The sequence below is a fragment of the Manis pentadactyla genome, chromosome 16, assembly GCF_030020395.1.
Source record: "Manis pentadactyla isolate mManPen7 chromosome 16, mManPen7.hap1, whole genome shotgun sequence".
NCBI classification, from domain to species: Eukaryota; Metazoa; Chordata; class Mammalia; order Pholidota; family Manidae; genus Manis; species Manis pentadactyla.
Genome location: NC_080034.1, coordinates 27,646,635 through 27,667,354, shown reverse-complemented (window position 1 = coordinate 27,667,354; position 20,720 = coordinate 27,646,635). Strand labels below are relative to the sequence as shown.

Genomic DNA, 20,720 nt, shown 5'->3' with positions numbered 1-20,720 from the left:
TTGTTCTGAGGTGGGAAATGCAGATATTATAATTGAGGTTAAAATGATTCAGCAATCAGACTTTGGAATGTGAGTAGGTTTAAGAATACCCTAACCACTCATTTTGCTTATATCTTCCTTCTTAAAATATGCAAATGATGACATGTGATTAAAATTTGTATCTAAGTGAGTCTAAAAGAGTGCTCCAGTAAGTATAAAATAAAATATCTAAGTGATAAAGCATTGTGTCATATTAATTGGCAGCCTTTGTTCTTTGTGGTACATAAAATAATAATGTTATTATAACTGATGGTGTCTTCTGTTCAGTGAAATATAGTGCATGCATTTAAGGCTCCAGTTTCTAATTACTGCTTTAGTGGAATCCCACAAGTTTTGAAATACAGTACTTTATCATTGATCATTAAACATCTCATAATTTCCATTAGGATTTCTTCTTGTATATGAAATATTTAGAAGTGTGGTTTGACTTTCCAAGTTTATGGATGTTTTTTGGCTGTTTTTTTTACTATTGCTTTCTAATTGTATTGCCCTGTGGTGAGAGAGTGTGGTCTATGTTATATTTGTTGACACTGCTTTGCTGGTTCAGTATGTGGGTGGTTACTCCTTTGGCTGCTGGGGACCTGTGCTCCCCTTTTCACAGCTCTGATCCTTGTCTTGGCCCCTCCACTGGGCTCATTCCACACCAACTACTCACACCTCAAGCACCCAGGTGATCCTCACTGTACTTGGGGTTGCTCTAAGCTCTACGGTGTATTCCAGAACAGCTCTTCCCACGCTTGGCTGGCTCTGGGGTGCTTCTTAAACATACCGACTCCCAGGTCTTCCCCTGTAGGTCTGGGTCAGAGCCCTGGAAACTGCAGGCTGAACATGTGCCCTGAGGGGGTTCTCACAACCTGTGCATTCTGGGAATCAGGAAAGGCGCAGGGTGGAATGCGGTGCAGTGATGGAGCTAGACTTAAAGAGGAGGAGAATCACTGCCAAATGTGAGGCCAGGTGCCACGGGAAAGGAGAACTTGTTCAAAATGCAGGTTCCCAGACCTTACTTAGATTCTGATTCAGTAGGTCTGTGATGGGACTTGGGAAGCTTTATTCTTAATAGGCTTCCAGGTAATTCTGATACAGATGGTCCCTATGTCAGAACCTGAGAAACCTCAGAATAGGGGAAACTGTGAAAGGAAGTAGCTCAGCTGGCCTTGAAAGTAGGTAGAGTCAGGGACAAAGTCTTCAGAGTAACGGTTTTGGTGGTAGGGTTGGGATTGACAAGAGCAGTAGAGTGCGGTATGAATTTGAGAGGGTGTTGATACGAAATGAACAAAAGTTGTCTGACTAGCAATGCCATGGATAGATGGTGGAATTTGCAGGAGGTATGTGGTATATACTATTTATACATGTGGCACCATGTAGGTGGGAGAGTGGTCAGGCTACATATGTACTGGAGAGTCAGAGAAGTCAGACTCTTATTTTTTGTAGTTTTCTTGTAACCAGAGGGTACATGGTATTATTAAACTTTTATGCTCTATGATATTATTTCTGAAGAAATGCAATATCCATTCATCTGACATTTTTTTCAAAGTAGAGGCAAGGCAGACACCTATATGAAATGATGAGGGTACAAATGCACTTCCATGAGACAGTAACTGTGCAGCAGAGGGAAGACAACAACCTATCTGACAGCCCTGCCTTTCAGGACTCCCTAGGCTGTAATTGCGGGTGATGGGGGAGTTATAATTCTTTTACATGTATTTGCTTGGTTAGGTGAGCATCTGCTTTGTGCCAGGTACTATTCTGGGTGCTACCAAGATGAATAGGACAGTCTGGTGGGGGAAACATGTATAGAAATAAATGATGACACTGCAGCGTGAGGGGAGCCCATGGGAATTTCTGAGAGCAGTTCCTCGGGCTCTTCATGAGTCTTTCTATGAATAAATCCTTTGGAAAATTGTGTTTAGTCTGCTCAATACAATGTCCAGTGATAGACAGCTTGATTCAGATGTTATCTCTTCCACTGAATTCCGAGTAGGCAAACTCTGGAGGGGCAGCAGTCTCGCATAGTCGTTAGGATTTTAGACTTTAGAGTCACAAGAACTGTGATCAAGTCTGGGCCTAAATGTTTATTTTCCGTGTGATCTTAGGCAAGTTGCTTAACCTTCTGAACTTCAATTTCCTCATCTGAAAAATGGGAGATTAAGTAATACTGGTGTCTGTGGGTTGTTGTAGGATTTAAGTGGGATTATGTGTTTAAGATGTTAACATAATTCCCAATATACAATAAATGCTCAACAAATGTTTGTTGTTGTTTTTTATTTAATTAGTTATAATCTGGAAACAAGATGGAGTGGAAGGTTTTTTTTATTAATTTAATCAAATGGCACTATCAATGTGTTACAGGTACTGAACACAGTGATTTTCTGGAATCTAAGGCATGCTTTGCCGATACAACATCCTCTAGCAAAAAGATCAGCCCGTTATCTTCTGTCGAAGCAGGTCTAAGTGCCAGTGAGTCTCCAGACCTCTGCAGAATATCTGTTCACCTAGAGTAAGTGAGAGTCCAATGAAGAGCTATAAATGTTGGGGGAAATTCTGACCAAGAAGCTAACAGTATGGGAGGTAGCATAACATGTTTGGCAAGATTTGGATACTGGAGCCAGGCTATCTGGGTTCAAGTACCAGCTCTGCCAGTTAGTATCTGTGTGAACCTGGGCAAATTGCTTCCCCTCCCTGAACCTGTTTTCTTATTTGTAAAATGGGGATAATGGTTCATAGGATTGTTCTGAGGATTAAATGAGTCAATACACGTAAAGTGGTTAGAAGCCTCCCTGGGCACACAGGTGCTGTGTGAAAGCTTGCTGTTATGAAATTCAAAAGCCAGTGGAACTAACTTATATATTTTTGGACTACATACATACATGGGGGTAAATGATAAAGAAAAGCAAAGAAATGATTACCATAAGAGTCAGAGTCAGAGCAGTGGTGACCTCTCCTGGGAAGGGACACACAGATGTGGTTTCTGGGGAACAGGCCTGGCTATATTTTGTTTCTTGTCCTGGATGTTAGCTTTATAATTATTTGTAAAGTTGCATTTGTGTTTTATGTACTTTTCTGTGTATATTTTTTACAGTAAAAAGTTCTGAAAATCTTTTTATAATTTTTGTTATGATGAAAGTAATTTAAGTTTATTGTAGAAATTTTGAAAATAGAAAAACAGTATTAAAATAAAAACCAACCCACCCTGTCCTCTACCTTCCCAGGCCTAGACAACTCCTAATCTACTTTTTATCCCACCTCTTAGAGAATCAATGCTGACATTTTGATTTTTTTTTATATGTATAAGAGAAAAAAATCTCTTTCTTATGCATATAAATAATATTTATTTTACACAATTAAGATCTTATTATACTACTCTTCAGTAAGACCTGCGTTTTCCCACTCTGCATTTACCCACTCCTGTGCAATTGTCTGTTTACGTGTCCATGTCCTTTCCCCCTAGACCCTAAGCTCCTGAGAGCAAGGACTGTGATCTAGACATAGATCCCCAGTGTCTAGAACAGTGCCTGCCACAAAATGAACTTAGATAAATGTTTGTTGAGTAAACAAAGTAGGTGGATACTTCTAAGGTTCATTTATCCTTGCTACACAGTTTGTTCAGCAAAGCCTTTAAAAAAAAGATTTAGAGGAGACATTGCACTTCAATGTTATAATTATCCTATCTTCTGAACCGGGAAGGGGCTCTGCGTTATTGCCTATTTGCTCTACTTGCCTGCCAGGAAAGTTGAAAGAGCTTCCCAGGTATAATCTGAAACTGGCCCCCAGATGAGGAGGGCAGGGAGAGACTGAAGAAAGAGGCAGACCCCTCCAGATTGGTGTGGGTGGCAGGTTACTAAGCAAGGGAACTTACGTTCGAGGCTTGTTTTAGGTGGCCCCAAGATAAGCAGATCTCTGCACATACCCACCAAATCTTAAAACTTTACATAGAGGCCTTAACTGGGTTCAGTCATGTATACTATCCAGATGGTCTCAACACCACATCACTACCTCAAGGCAATGCCCCTGAGGTGGCCTCTGGTAGTTGGGAAGGCAAGCGGAACCCACATTCCAAGGATGGGAGGGGAAGAGGAGCACCCCATTGCTGGGGCCCAGCTCACTGGCCCTCACATCTTTTTGATGACCTCCCCCAACATCATCTGTTTATTTAAAACCAGAGATCAAGCCATAGAAAACTTGTGAGTTATTGGACTATGGTCCTTTATGATTTTTAGGCAGCATTGTCCAGAGTTAGACTGCAGATGGGGTTCTGGCCCCATCTAGGTATGTTTTATTGTTAACTTCTTTGAAAGTCCATTTCCTTTCCAAATGGAAATGGTGATATTGGTCCTACCTCTATCAAAGGACTGATATCAGGGAGCAAATGTGACGGGCACCATGAAGTTGCTTTGAAGCTACTCAAATATAAGAGCAATGTCCTATTAGGAAAAAGGATTCTATGGTTTGATAGCAGATAACTATGCCTAAAATAACTGAAATAAATATGCTTGAAAACATTGTCCAAGGCCATCTATCAATGCAAAGCCACTTAAACAAGAAGTGGTGGCTTTTTCTGCTTCAGTAACTCACAATAGTTCGTTGTAGGCCTCTTTAACTACCAGGAAGTTCAGTTTTAAACATAATGCTCTGTTATTATAACCAATTTCAGTGTAGATTTGTTTTTGATTATTTCTTCCTTTTCTTTTTATACTTAGTGGTTTTTTATCTCCATTTAAAGGTTTTATTGAGCATGCATTTATTTTTTATAATAGTTTTATTGAAACATAATTCACATACCATACAACTCGCCCATTTAAAATGGACAACTCAGTGGTTTTTAGTATATTCAGAGCTGTGCAACCATTTCCACAATCCATTTTAGAACATTTCATTACCCTTAAAAGAAGCCTGTACCCTTTAACAGTCACCCCACCCTGTCCTCTACCTTCCCAGGCCTAGACAACCCCTACTCTACTTTTTATCTCTATAGATTTGCCTATTCTGGACATTTCATATAAATCACCAGTCCATGATTGGTGTCTGCCTTTTGTGTCTGTCTTCTTCCATTTTGCATAATGTTTTCAAGGTTCACCTATGTGGTAGCCTTGTCAGTAAATCACTAACCTTTAAAAAAATTGTGGTAAGGTATGTATAACATATCATTTGCCGTTTTATACATTTTTAAGTGTACAAATCATGGGTATTAATTATCCTCACAATGTTCTGCAACCATCACCACTGTTTTCAAAACATTTTCCTCACCCCGCACAGAAACTCTGCACCCATTGAGCAATAATTCTTCATTCTCCCCTTTCCCCAATCCCTGGTACTCTAACCCACCCTAATCCATTAATCTAATCTATTTTCTGTCTCTGTGAATTTACCTGTTGTAGATATTTCATGTAAGTGGAATCATACAATATCTGTCCTTTTGTGTTTCAGGCCTCTTTCACTTACTATAATGTTTACAAGCTTCATCCACATTGGAGCATGTATCAGAACCCTGTTCCTTTTTATGGTTGAATAATATTCCATTGTATGTAAACAGCACATTTTGTTTATGCATTAATTTGTCAGTTTGGGTTGTTTCCATCTTTTGGCTATTATGAATAATGCTGCAGTGAGCATTCATGTCCAAGTATTTTCTGCGTCTTTTTTTTTGTTTTCCAATTCTTTTGGGTATATCCCCAGGAGTGGAATTGCTGGGTTATATAGTAACTCTACTTTGGGAAGAACAGCTAAATTGCTTTTAAGCATGTATCTTTTTTGAATATGTTTCAGTCCACTCAAATTGTGAATGAATATATTTTATGCTCTTGGATGTTTATGAAGGGGGCAGGCCTAGTTCTCGTGAGGGCAATTCTAGGGTAAGATATGTAGGATCAGGTTCCACATACCAATTTAAGTGCACAGAAAAACTGAATCCTTCTGCTTGCTTTCTAGCTCTGCTGCAGATTTGGATCTGAAATCCTCTTCCTCACATTCTGATCATTCCTCTGAAGCCTCATTGCCTGAAGTCCAAAAGGATAAATATCCTGTGGAATTCAGCCTGCTTAAATTGCAGACAAGTGAGTAAATCATACAGCCTCCTCCCCATGCCTCTGTGCCCAGGTTCAGAAGTCTGCCTGCTGGGCCCCATTCACTGAAGAGCCACTAAATGCCAGGCACTTGAATGCTTCATCTTCATTTTCATGACAGCTCTGCTGGGGACATAGTGTTATATGTTTTTCAAAAATGAAATACCTTTATATAAAATCCATAAAAGTCCTGTAGCAAAGTATTAACATAATGAAGAAATGTATAAAGTAGAGTGTAGAAACCCCTCCTCCATATTCCATAACAATATCTGCATTTTGCCTCATAGCTGGGAAGAGTTTGGTGTCTCTTCTTCCAGAATTTTGAAATGTATGTACATACATATGTATATATGGGTTGTAGTATACAACCGTATTTTCACTAGCAGAAAATAGTATCCAAAAGAAATAGATCCTAGACCTCTTTATGTGTCAATACACATATATTTTTGTGGCTAATATAGACCTATTCATTTTACAGAAAGAAACTGAGGCTTGGAGAGATTCAGTCCCCATGCAAGTACACCCAGCTAGGAAGTAGAGTGATGGGATTAGAACCCAAACTTGCCTGCCTGCAACACCTGCCTTCTTTCTTGGCCGCCACAGAGCCCAAGTGTTTCTCAAGCAACCCTAGAGCTCTTAGGAGGTCTCTTAAAATTTCTTTAAAATCACTTAAGCAATTTTACAGGCAAAGAATCAAATGAGGAAACAAAGACACTGAGAGGTCCAGTAACTTGCCCGAGGTCTCACAGCAGCCTTTCTTTTTGGCCAGAGTGGCATGTCGACCCTTCCCAGTGTCTCTGCAGTGTGGACGTGCACCGTCGCTGCTGCCATCCCCATGTTCTGTCTGGTTAAGTTGCCATGGCTGGCCAGCCCTTCCCTGGTTGAAGGGCATTCTATTCTTTCTACCCAAATCTCACAGTGAAGGTTGGATCATAGATGCTTGTAAAACACGTGTAAAGCATCTCTGAGCTTCCCATCCTATACATCCCTTCCAACCATAAAATTGGCTTTATTTTTGGAGGACGGGTAAAAGGGGAAAAAAGGGGGGCCCTTAGATAGCTTTCTCCCCACTTCCTCTCCTTTTGTGCCCAGTCCCACCAAGGTTATCACAGCCCCTGATGTAGAATAGAACCAAGGAACTGTACATGTTGATAAAGTGTATGCAGCTGATGGTGTCGGGGGAGTTTTCACAACTTCTTGTCTTCCCAATTGCATTATGAGGCTGGGAGTGGTGCTAATGGGAGGATTTCTGATGTCTTGCAGAAGATGGGCAGCGTCCTGAGTGGACATTTTACCCGAGGTTTAGCAGCAATATCCACACCTACCATGTCGGAAAGCAGTGCTTCTTTAACGGGCTCTTCCTCGGCAACAGGAGGTCTCTGTCAGAGAGGACAGTGGACAAGAGCTTAGGGAGGAAGAAATATGGTAATGTTTTCCTCCTGGACCTTGACTGTGCAGTGCACCCAAATACTACTGAGTCTGAGTCTGCAGGCCCAGCATTCCATGGCTCGGGGCAGCCCTGCAGGGTTTCCATGTCACCCTAGTGCAGCCAGGAAGATAGGAAAGTGAAGAGGACCATTGGCAGACTGCACTTTTTGGCAAAAAACTCTTAACATATGCTGATCCACATTTTTTGTTTTTCTCTGAATTTCATAAAATGCTAATGTGACATTTAAGTCATCAGATAAATTCTCTCAGCTACTTATTAATAGAAGCCTTCACTGAAGTCCAAAGAAAATAATTTATGCTTCAATTAGATGCTGCCCATCATATGCATTGAAATTGGACTTTCTGTTTTTCACAAGGAAAACATCCCATAATTCTTAGCCTGAAGTGCATGTTGTTATTTCGTAGCTTATTTAATTAGAGGCAGTTGAGATGAGTGCATCGATTCTCCTTGGTTGGTACCTTGATGAGAACTTGGGGAGTTCTCACCTGCCCGTCATAGATTTACTGAAAGGCCCTAAAGAGTTGCTCACTACCCACGGACCATTTGTAATATACTTTTCTACAGAAATACCTGTGTAGGAGGCAGCCATTGCTTCAAGGATGGATAGGATTGCTGTAGCAGGAATACAAAGAGAAAGAAATAGAAATCTCTCATTTCTGAGTTTTAAAATAGATTTTTAAACTCATAACAGAGACAAATAGTTTTAGAAACCAAGGCTTTTGTTTGGGTAGAGAAGAGAAAAGCTAGACTAGAGGAGGAAGGCAAGTCATCACTGATATGGGAACTTTGAGGAGCCCTGCATCCTGCCCAACTCCTGAGATCAAGATCTTGTCAATGACAGGACGTGAATCTGGCTGCAGGAAGACCTTGGGCCTCAGAGGGAAGTGGCATCTGCCTTGACTGTGGGCAGGGGAGCAGGGCAGTAGACTCTGGGCACTGTATGGGCAGAAAGCCAGCCTCAGGGTCTCACCCACCCAGGTGATGTGGAAGAATAGCTGCATTTCTGTGTTCTGGGAAGACTGGAGGTTGGACAGAGAGAAGGAATGAGAGCAAGCCAGGAGAGCTGCACAGGCCTCATAGCTGGGATGCCAGGAGGCCACAGTATGATGCCCTGTGGACCACTGAGTCAGGGACCATAGGAGAATAAACTTATGTTTCACCTGATGCACTGTGGAGGGGGAAGGCTTCCCAAGGGTCAGACTAGCTAATGCATTTTAGCAGACAACAGAAATAGATGCCAACTTTCAGAGAGTAACAGAGCAAAGGCAAGCAGCAGACACTGGTGTGGTTTGCAGACAGTGACACAGGACCCAGTCTTCCACTAAAGCCTCGATATCAGTAAGCCGACTGTGCATACTCCTACTTTCCACTCCCAATGAGATGCAGCCATAGGCTAGATAGGAAGGATTTATTAGCTGGTTTAAATCTTAAACAACAAAACCCAGAAGGGACTAAGTGTAGCTGTATATTACTTACGAATGCTCTTGTCTGCAAGTAAGAGAAAAAACAAATCATCAGAGACATAAGTTATTAGATATTTATTATATACTTAACAAGAAGCCTTGCAACGTAGGTGGTCTATAAGGTCTGGTTGCCCAGGGCTGCCAACAAAAATATTGGCTCATTTGTTGGGTTTTGTTTTCATGTTTGTCATCTATGGTTACAACTGTTGCAGTTCCAAGTGTCATGTCTACATGCAAGACATGAAAAAGAGGAAACTCTTGTTGCCTTCCCCTTTCAGAAGAAAGGAAAAGTTTCCCCAGAAGGTCCTTAGGAGACTTCCTTGCACCCATGTCTCACTGGCCAGAACTGGGCCAACTGCCAGCATAGGTCAAAAGTAAATGCGATGATTGCGATGACCGAATTCTAACCGTAACCCATCCCTTTCCTCCTGACTCAAAAGTAAGCATTATCTTGAATTTTAGGTTTATTATTCCTTTTCCTTCCTGCCTGCCTTCATTTAGTGGTTTTCATAAATACTCATAAAATGGAAAGGTATACTTATAAAATGCATATTGAATATATAGAATAATATGTCCTAAACACTGGCATGCTTCTCACTTCATTTGGGAAATAGAATATTAGCTTTATATTTGAAGCCTCCAACAGGCCCCTCCCTGAAATACATCTTTCCCTTCCCCACTCCAGTGGTAACTCCTCTTTTACTTTTATTAAAAAGAAAGACTTTGTTTAGGGACATTTTCAAGCATGTGCCAAAGTAGAGAGAAGAGCATAGTGTACACTGGTGTGCCCGTCACTCAGCTTCAGTTGCCAGCATGTGGTTCGCCTTGTTTTATCTCTACCCTTCTCCCCCAGGGATTGTTTTTTTTTTTTTTTTTTTAGTCCTTTTCTTTTTTTTAAAATTTTTAAATTTTTAATTTTTAATTTTATTATTTTATTTTTTTATTGAAGGGTAGTTGACACACAATATTACATTACATTAGTTTCAGGTGTACAACATAGTGATTCAACATTTATATACATGACAATTCTAGGTACCAGCTATCACCATACCAAGCTGTTACAATATCTTGACTATATTCATTACATCCCGGTTACTTATTATTTTACCATTGGAAGTGTGTACTTTTTTTTTTTTTTTTTTTTGTGAGGGCATCTCTCATATTTATTGATCAAATGGTTGTTAACAACAATAAAATTCTGTATAGGGGAGTCAATGCTCAATGCACAATCATTAATCCACCCCAAGCCTAATTTTCATCAGTCTCCAATCTTCTGAGGCATAACAAACAAGTTCTTACATGGAGAACAAATTCTTACATAGTGAATAAGTTACATGGTGAACAGTACAAGGGCAGCCATCACAGAAACCTTTGGTTTTGCTCATGCATTGTGAACTATAAACAGTCAGTTCTAATATGAATACTCATTTGATTTTTATACTTGATTTATATGTGGATACCACATTTCTCTCTTTATTATTATTATTTTTAATAAAATGCTGAAGTGGTAGGTAGATACAAGATAAAGGTAGAAAACATAGTTTAGTGTTGTAAGAGAGCAAATGTAGATGATCAGGTGTGTGCCTGTAGCCTATGTGTTAATACAAGCTAGACAAGGGCAATAAAACATCCACGTATGCAGAAGATTTCTCTCAGAACGGGGGGGTGAGGTTCTAAGCCTCACCTCTGTTGATCCCCAATTTCTCACCTGATGACCCCCCTGCGACTGTGCCTGTCTTAGGTTGTTCCTCCCTTGAGGAATCTTACCCGTCTCTGGCTAACCAGTCATCTTCCAGGGCCATACAGGGAAATGTAAAGTTGGTAAGTGAGAGAGAAGCCTTATTGTTTGAAATGGTTAGCTTTTTACTTCTTTGCATATTTATGCCCTGTAGCTTCTATGCCCAGCCCCCAGGGATTGTTTTAAAGCAAGTTCCAGACATCAGATAATTTCACTGGTGAATATATCAGTATGTACCTCTAATAGATAAGGATTGTTATTTTTTAATGGGACCATGGTACCATTCTCATATACTAAAACACCAGTAACTCCTTAATATTACCAGTTCAGTCAATGCTCAAGTATCCAATTTGAGATTTTATCACAAATGCCAAAATCTGAAAATATTTATAGTTTGTTTGAATCAGGACCCAGATAAGGTCCATACTTGGCAATTAGTTAAAATGTCTCTTAAGTCTCTTTTAGTATATAGGTCTTTTCCCTTTTCTTTCTTGTAATTTATTTGGTGAGGAAACTAGGTCATTTGAGGAAAATAGGTTATTTGGTGGGGAAACTAGGTCATAGTCAGAATTTACTGATTACATCCCTTGGTATCATTTAGCAGGTTCCTCTGTCCTGTGTATTTCTTGTAAGTTGGCAGTTGTAACTATAGGCCTGATTTGCTCCAGTGTGATTTCTTCTTAGGTGATATTGTGCAATGACTTCTTTAGACATCAAATGCAATGGTCCTTTTTCCCTTTCTTTTCTCCCTTGATCTTATTGCAGCATTTGATACTGTTAAGCTTGACACTGGACACTTCTTCCTTTGTGCAATTCTCTTCTCCCTCATTATTTCTTGGACAAGATGGAGAGGCAGTATCAGGGACTGTCAGCCAGCTTCTGTTTTGAACTGGAATTCAACATATTTACTATAGTAAAAAAATGCCCAAAGTGTAGTTAAATAATGGTTGACTCTAACCCAGCAGCTATGATCAGGCCATTGGTGGAGTTCCTTAAAGGCCTCATTTGTTGTCATAGAAGAAAGAATAAAATGTTGTCAACCATGTTGTAGGGAAATAGATCTGAAAACATAATTTGTTTCTTGCATAGCTCTTCCTTTGGTATAGTGTATTTTATTAGTCAGAACAGGATGGATTCTGCTGTAGTAACAACAATGCATGAAATCTCAGCAGCTTAACCATTAAAGTTTACTTCTTTCTCTTGTAAAGTCCACAGTGCATCTAGCAGCTTTCCAGGGCAGCTCCCTTCCAAGCAGTGTCTCAAGGATTCCTTTTGCTTTCAACCTGTGACTTCTCTATCTCAACACGTGGCTTCTAAGTTTGCCATAGTGGGAGAAAGAGAAAGTATTGAAGAATCACACATCAACTCTTAAATGCTTCTTACTGGAAGTGCCACACATCATCTCTGCTCAAAAATATATTGGTTAGAACATGGCTCTAACTACCTGCATTGCGGTGGAGAAATGTGGGGCAGAATATCTTACCTGGTGAACAGTTTGCTCCTTCATAGTGTTATTTTATTTTTTGTTTTGGTATCATTAATATACAATTACATGAGCAACATTGTGGATACTAGATTCTCCCCATTATCAAGTCCCCATCACATACCCCATTATAGTCACTGTCCATCAGCATAGTAAGATGCTATAGTCTTATTTGATTTTAATGTGTGTATCCTATTTTTTTACCTCCTGAACCTCTTTATATTCAGAAGATTGGATGGTTTGTCTGCAGGCATAAATAAGTACCAAAACTGATTGTATATACTATGGATCTATCAGCTATTGATACACAGTGGCCAGCAGTTTGGGATGATACCTGTTTTTGTTATATATTCAGAAATTATACCAAGACCCTATATTATACCTAATAACTTAAACAAACATATTATCTCACAGGTGTTTGGGAGATTTTTCCCTAAGAGTAATATCCTATATTTATACACAAGCCATTGTTTCTTTTTTTACTTGCTGACATTATCTTGTGAGATCTTTTACAGTAGTATATTTCTAAGTGTTGTCCTCAGACCATAATCAACTAGAGGGTTTGTATAAAATGCTGTTTCTGGGAACCACTCTAGACCTGAAACAGAATTTCTTAGACTGGGACCCAGGAAGCTGTATTTTAAACGGGCTCCTTAGGTGATTCTTAGGTATGCTAAAGATTTTAGACCCACCCCCTGTAGTGTATGGCATTTACCACTTTATGTAGTATTATTTAATCTCCTTATATACATGTCTTATCTTCCCAACTAGATAAGATTCCCTAGGGAAAGGTTTGTACCTTAGCTTAGATAGTGATTGTATTTTCCAAATTAAAAAAAAATTGGGATGGGGGTGGTATTAGCCTAATCCTGATTTCAAATAATAACAACTACTACCATTTCTTGAGTGCTGCCTATATGTCCAGATTATTCTCATGTAGTACTCATGATAACTCTGCAAAGTAGACATTTAAAATAAACAGCCTATAAATGAGGATTCCAACACTTAGGAAGTTAAATAAATAGCTCAAGGGCACAGAATTCAAAATTGCAGGAGTGGATTTGTACTCAGGCGTGACTGACTCCAAAATCCAAACCCTTTTCACCAGTTCTTGCTGACACCTGACCTTCAATTGTCGGTGCCCTGTTTGGGATTCAAAAGACAGGGTCACTCCACTCTCATTGCTTTGAGTACCTAGCCCCTTCCAGCCAAGCAGGCCCTCAGTATATGTGTGTAGTTGATGTTTTTCACTGTGCTTAAGAGCTAATAAAAAGTTCAGATGAAGAGTCTTAGCCATTTAAAAGGCTTTTGAAAGATAAAAGTGAAATATTAACTACTACACTAAATCAGGACTTCTACGTATTGTGCAGAAAGTCTCGCTGAATTAGCCACTGGCATTTGGGTAGGTAGGAAATAGCTTATCACAAATCTCCCTTAATTCTCCTTTTGGCTTGCATCTTGTGGGTACAGTTGAATTGAGTGGTATAAAAATAGGCATTAAAAAGAGAAACAAAGAGGCCCGTTCATTGGGTGTGTGCACAGAGAAAGGTTGTGCCTCCAGCCATGCCTCCCTGCTTCTGATCCTAAGACTGCTTAGTCACAGTCGGGGTTTGTTCTCTTTGTAGATACATCTGGTGTCAGAGGTGCTGGTTTAAATGACCAGCCTGTACCAGGCTGACTCCTTTCTGGCTCACGTGATTAGTTACTTGGTTGATGGGGGATATTCAAAGGGACTGATGGGTGTCAGAGCCCTGGCTGAGTAAGCAGTGTGTGCTCAACAGCAGAGGATTTTCCCCTAACTCCATTTCACCAGGAAGCCTACCTCCTATTGCTACACGGCCCCAGTCTTTGAAGCAGAAAGAGGAGCAGGACTCCCATTAGCTGATTTCCTCCCTAGACCAGTTGGAGAGGCATAGCCTCGATTACAATTACTTCTAGAGCTTTATAGGACTCTGAGATGCTCAGGAATGAAAATATTTCAAGAAGAGTTATTGCTCATCATTGCAGATACCTATGATTCTCCCTTCACATTAGGTTCCCATTGAAACGTAAGCCTTCTTTTCCAGGGTGAGGTGGTCATAACCACCTTTTAGAAAATATCCCAAACACAGGCTCACACTTTCATCTTCACCTCCTCAAGGTGAGACAATTAAAAACAAAACATTAAGAAACCTATATGTATCTCATAATAAAACACTAACTTACCTATTTCCTGACATGACAGTATGCTTCCAGTAAATCTGTGGCTTGTCTTCAGCCCTTTACATGATTTTGTTTTTAAACATCTTTCATAGATATTGATCCCAGGAATGGAATACCAAAGTTAACTCCAGGAGATAATCCATATATGTACCCAGAACAGAGTAAAGGCTTCCACAAAGCAGGATCAACTCTCCCACCAGTGAATTTTTCAACGTAAGTATGTTAATACTAGGGTTACTTATTTAACTTTCAAGGAATTGTTATTTCTCTTTACTTCATATGAATCATATTTTACAAGGGGTAGATCTCAAGAAGACATGGTTGGTGAAAATTCCTAAAGAAGTACTTATCTAGTTCCTTACTGTATGTTCATCTGTGTGTGTGCGAGCGTGCGCACGCGCATGAGTGTGTGCACGTAAGTAGCTATGGGAGTAAGAGGGGTTCCCCACCCAGAACAAATTCCCCTATAAATCCAGTGAAGCCAAAGTAAGGCAAGAAGGGCAGGTTGGGAGAAACCATTTTTATTGCTCACAGCCTGTTCAAATTTGATAGCCAGGCCCCGCTCTGTCTTTCCCCTCTGGCAGTGGCACGCACCCCCTCCCCGCGGCCCCTTCTGGAAGGAACTCTCTGGCCAGGTCCTCGGTGACTGGCAAATGCCAGACAGATTACATACCAGGTACGGAGGGGAGGAGAGAATGGCCGTTTTCTCTCCACCTCTTGCCCCTTGATCCATTGGCGACTCCGAAACATCCATTGGTATGTGGCTATGGCTAGATGGGAGATTCTGGAAATTCTTTTACTTCAATAACACAGTGTGTTATTGAAATTATATGCAGGATACTGACTACAAAAAAAGTGGTTGTTAATTTTGTTCTTATTGTTACTACCACAGATACGAAGACTTTTCAGTTTCTTGCCAAGCCAGATTGTTGGTTAGTGACTTAGACCACAGTGATTGAGGAGAAGGGAGGGTCATGAGGTTTAAAGAAAAATAGTTGGTGTATTAAATTAAAAATACTATTTTAAAAGTTAGTCATGTTTGATTTATTCTTATTTACTAAAAATGATAAGAAATAATAAGAATTGTGGTCTGTACAGTTCTGAAGCCTATACATGACTAAAGCCAGAAAATAAGACATTTTACTAAATACAATGATTTATTGATCTCCTTGCTATAGAAGCCAGACCAATTCTGTGGTTGCCTTTGCTGTTTTTCAGAGTGTCTTATGAAAAGAAATGTGATACATTTATTCCACTTGAGCCTCTTCCACAAATTCCCAAGTGAGTTCTCTCATGATGTTTTATATTATCCTATCTTTATGAAAATATCAATTATTTATTATATTCTCCTATGGAGTTGCTCATAGACACCCAACACATAGGGACCTTTTGAATCCTAGCAGGTGGGCAGGGCAGTTTGTATGGAGGTTTTTGGTAAGACAACAGCTTTAAATATTTTCTTTTCTGTTTCTTTCTCTGTTTTTAAAGCATTAAGTCTTTGCTTCTGTCTTCATTATTTCTTCCTTCAGCTTATTTTGGTTTACTTTTGTTCTTTTCCTATTTTTTAAATGGGATGGCTAACTCATTTTTAATTCTTTAATTTTTCTTAGTATCTGTATTAAAGGTTATGAATGTACTGCTGACCACTGCTTTGCTTATATTATACACTTTGGTATGTAGATTGTCTTTATTTTCAAAGAAGTCTGCAGTTTGCGTTGGTATTTTTCTTTTGACTAAAGAATTTTTGTTTTCATTCTGTAATTCACTTTTTTGTGTATCACAGATTTGGAATCGGAAAACACTTTTTATTTTTTTGCTTTATGGAGCTTATCAAAGTTTTCCTTGTGACCTAATGTATGCTCAGTTTTGGGACTCCCTTCACAAGCATTTGAAAGTGTATTCTATTTCATCAAGATGCAAAGTTAGAAACACACCCAGGAGATATATCTTACTGATTCTCTGTTTAGTCCCTACATTTCCTTATTCATTTTTGCCCACTTGACTTAGTTTGGACTGAGAATTGGTGTGTTGAAGTGTCCAAATATTAGTGTGTTTCTACTTTTATTGTTAATTGTAGCCATTAGCATTATAAAGATATCTTTTTCCCATATAATGTTTTTTGTCCTATATTATACCTTAGCAGATATTAAAATTACACTTCTTGTTTTGTTTGCATTTAATTAATATACCTTTGCCCATTCTTTTATTTTTAGACTTTTGAGTCACTTTAAGTCTTTTTGACATAGAATTGCCCCTTGTGAGCCAAAATGAAAATTTTTAATAAGTGAATTAAGGCCATTTGCATTTATTGATTTGACAGATAGATTTGATTTCAATTCATAATATTTTATGTTCCATTTATAATGTGTGTTATATTTTCCATGAGGTTTTCACTGTTTTCTTTGATTGCTTCAACAAAAGTTAAAAAATTATTTCTTTTGATGTTTGGGAATACTTGTGTTTTTAGTCTCATGGTTCTTGATGCCACTATCTTTCTGTATTGCTCTTCATCCTTCAAATTCTCTTACTTGGGCTTCTGTTGGTTTGTCAGCTTTAAATGGTAACCTTGACTCCCACCTATTGCATATGTGGTAATCCTCCTCTTCCTTCTTTCAAGGACTTCCCTACCCCCAGAAGGCTTGTCAAGGTTTCTACAGTCATGGTGCATTTGTCTAAAATGCATACCTTAAAGTATGAAAATTCTAGCTGCCAAAAAATAAAAATATTCTTTATCTCCCTGCTCTGACTCATCCCAGGAGTCACACTTTCTGACACCTCTTGGAACATGTGCTGTGCAGCCCAGCATACGCCCTTTAAAATCTCAACAGACCTGGGAGGATGCTGGGTGTCTGCATTAGCTGAGGTCCCAGCAGAAAACAGAAGGCACATGCATCTGGGATTCTGAAGACAGATGTGTGGGCAGGTTGAGACCATCTACATGGGAGGGTGAAGCATCCAGGGGCTCCCGACAGTGGGCAGCTCCTGGTACTAAGCCTGAGAAGCAAGAAGACGGATCATAGCTCAGAGAGCAGTGGGGAGGAGAAGGTCTGTTCAAAAGATTTGTGGTAGTGAAGAATGCATTGGGGTACCTCCAGAGGTAGGATGGGAATAGAAGAGCTAGGTAAGAAATATCCCAACCTCTTTCCCACCTCTAATCTCCTTTTTGGTGCCTTCCATTAGCAAGCCCAGCTCAAAGTAGATGCAGGGAGGGGTCAGGGTGATGCAGGGTGCAGGTGTCAGCTTCCTGGGCAGAGAAGGGCAGAAAAAGATCTGGGTTTGGGGCAAAGGCAAATGGTGAACAACTAGCATGGTGTTTTATTTTGATACTGGTCTCCTAAATTGGGGATTTTCATACTTTTAGAGAATGTAATGCCTTATCCACTGAGGGTGTTTGTAAATTTTACATCAGACAACAAACTCAGGGTGTTGTTTTCTTCCTACAGCTTGCCTTTCTGGGTGAAGGAGAAGGCCAATAAACTGAGGACTGAGATAAGAGAAGTTGAGGAGCTTGACAACTGGCAGCCAGCAGTCTCCTTGATAGACAGTTTAGTCCCTGCTGGTGGGTTAAAGAACCTTCAAAAAGTAGCATTAAAACTATAGACAAGCCCAGAACAACATCTTTTGAGAGGCTTGGAAGTGGAGAGAAGGCAAAGATGCTCCAGAGTGGATGGTGTCCTTTGCCTGGGATGGTCTCTTGGGCAGATGTCATGGCTTTGTGTCACCAGTTGAGTGTGTTGGTGGAGAACTGTCAGTCTTGTAATGGCACACGACCTTTAACTCCACGCCTCTATCCATAGGTTCTTTGGACTTTCCAAGACAATTCTGAGCAGAACCAGGCCCACAGAATGCACTGACTGCACTCTGGACAGCCTCTTCCAGTTGATGGCTTCTGTCAGTGTCCTTGTTCTCAATCAAAAGTTGACTTTGATGAGGAATCACTGTGCTTTATTTTTTTAACTTCAAAACTTTTGAAAACTTTCAAACATACAAAAATGAACAAACACCTACATATCCTTCTTTCAGAGCTACAATTGTTAACATTTGCCCAAATTTGTATGTGTGCTCTCACTCATATATTATTACTATTATTATTTTCCTGAATTATTTGAGAGTGAGTGGCAGACTTTACTCCCACATACCTATATACTCCAGTATGTATCTATTGAGGTCAAGGATATTCTCTACCCATCACAATACAAATATCAAATGCAGGGACTTTAACACTGATACAGCACTATTTGTACATATACAGTTCACATTTGATATCATTCAGTTTAGTTTAGTTTTTTAAGGATGCCCTCTGATCAATGGTAAAATGCTGACATTACGGAGCTTTCATTACTTTTGGTGAAACTATTCTCATTTTTTTTAGTGCCTTTTGAGATTTTCTCAATTTCACTTGGTATGTGTCAGAAAAACGTGAAGGCTGGATATTCACTAGGGAATTAATACTCTTTCCCTGTAGCTCTACTCCCATTCTCAGTATTGTTTGTCTACACAGCCAAGCAAGATGAGTGAGCTCCCTGAGCACCAGTCATGAGTCCTAGGGCCTCTCATCAGGCAAGAAGCAAACACTTGGAAGTAAGTGGGGACAAAAGCGAACCCCACAAGGTTGGGCTGTGACTCTCAACAGGCAAACCAAATGCCTCTCAGCATATTCATAGCCAGTCGCCTTCTCCACTGAGGAGATCCCACTGGTTGGCTAATGAGTGCTGCTGATCTGTTCTCCCCAAAACCTTACAGCGGGAAGAGAGAATGGAGCCCATGCTGAGACTCAGAGTGCCTAAGATGTGAGACACAGTTTCCTTCCCCGTCAAAACATTGTCTCCAGACAGAACCTAAGGGAGTGTAGCAGGCTTAGAACATAGTATGTTCATGCTTTCTGCGTACCTTTGGACTAACCAGCAGAGAATGTGGTGGCGACCACCAACAGTACCTGACTCTGGCTAACACCGGCATACTTCTGTGCTAATTCTCTTGCCCTTGTTCCCAACAAAATCCAGAAAAGAAAAGAAAACCAAATAGATTAGGAAAGGAAAAAAATGAGGTTGCCAACAGATTTTCTTGAATACATTAATATCTGAAATAAACAATCTGTGTGTGCTTCTATTACTTAAAAAAAATCAACTGTGATCACCTGTGTGGTAGATAATGGAGAACAATACAGACACAAAGAAAGGTTCTGCAGGAATTTCTAGATGGGATTATCCAGGTGGTCTACTTAATTCCTAGATGCTACTTTAAACCACAATAGATACAGTTTCAAAAACTATTTCAAGATTGAACGTCTGGAGTTTCAGGATCACTGGAAATTAGGGCAATTCTCACTGGGTTTGGGTTCACTATGGGCATATCTCAGTGGCCAAGCCTTATTTCATGGCATTTCCCACAGCTGGCCTGTGAAGAATTTGCCAGCTTTGGGCAGGACATAGTGCACGTACATGTGTGTTTTGGGGAGAGTAAGGTAAGGTGTAGCCAAAAGGCAAATGGGAAAGACATACGAGTGTCATAGCTGTTCCAGCTTTTTCTTCTTTCTAGGCGCAAAGAAGTTGAACCTGTTACACATGAAGATCTCCTTCATTTCACTTGAGATTCTTTGATAAATAAAAACGTGTGTGTGTGTTCATTTCTTATTTTCAATAACTGAAGCTTGCAGGTTGAATAGAAACAACCTGCATTTGACATTTACAAGTGAATTATTAAAGTAACAACTTTAAACTGCATATATAGTATTCTAATCTCAGATACTGGCAAAAAAGAAAAACGGCCTTTGTAGTATGGAGGGAAAATTATGTTACACAGCAAGTGGCACTAAAATCTAAAAACATACAGACAATTTCGAGACTGTTTCTATAGTCTCTGTACTCTAAGTTATCAAAATATTAAGATATTAGGGTATTAGGCTTTTACAAATCTATAATTTATGAATATTCTGTATAATTCCATTAACTGCGTACATTTCAAAATTGAGATATTCAGTTTGGTTAGACTGTCTCCTTTTGCTTTTCAGCACTTGGACTCAAAGCCTACCTAGGTAAAAGCCTTGTTTAATAGTATTTGACTTGAAGTATTTTTAGAGTTGGAGCTTGTCAAATCATGCCACTAACTGAGGGAGACTTTTCTTTCCTGCCTGGACTATCAGGAGAGAGTGATACTTTGACCCAGAACTGAGACATGTGCCAGATGTGGGAGGGTGCACCTTTTAGGGGGTCTGCAAGTTCCCAGTAGACTCTAGGAAAGGATGTGTGTGGGAGCCAGTTTGAGATGTGTGGTGTCCTTCCAGTGC

The 20,720-nt window shown here is 39.8% G+C and overlaps 1 protein-coding gene across 1 annotated transcript in view; it reads left to right on the top strand.

Annotated features, from left to right (window-relative positions):
• The window catches only part of SPATS1 (spermatogenesis associated serine rich 1), a 68,468-nt gene extending 48,941 nt beyond the window's left edge, over positions 1-19,527 (top strand). Inside the window, exons 2-7 of the mRNA XM_057493768.1 lie at positions 2,389-2,536; positions 5,965-6,089; positions 7,362-7,523; positions 14,527-14,647; positions 15,653-15,715; positions 17,878-19,527. Of these exons, the coding sequence (XP_057349751.1) occupies positions 2,389-2,536; positions 5,965-6,089; positions 7,362-7,523; positions 14,527-14,647; positions 15,653-15,715; positions 17,878-18,034 (776 nt within the window). The 3' untranslated portion in view covers positions 18,035-19,527. The remainder of the gene's footprint in view (positions 1-2,388; positions 2,537-5,964; positions 6,090-7,361; positions 7,524-14,526; positions 14,648-15,652; positions 15,716-17,877) is intronic.
• The last annotated feature ends 1,193 nt before the right edge of the window (positions 19,528-20,720 follow it).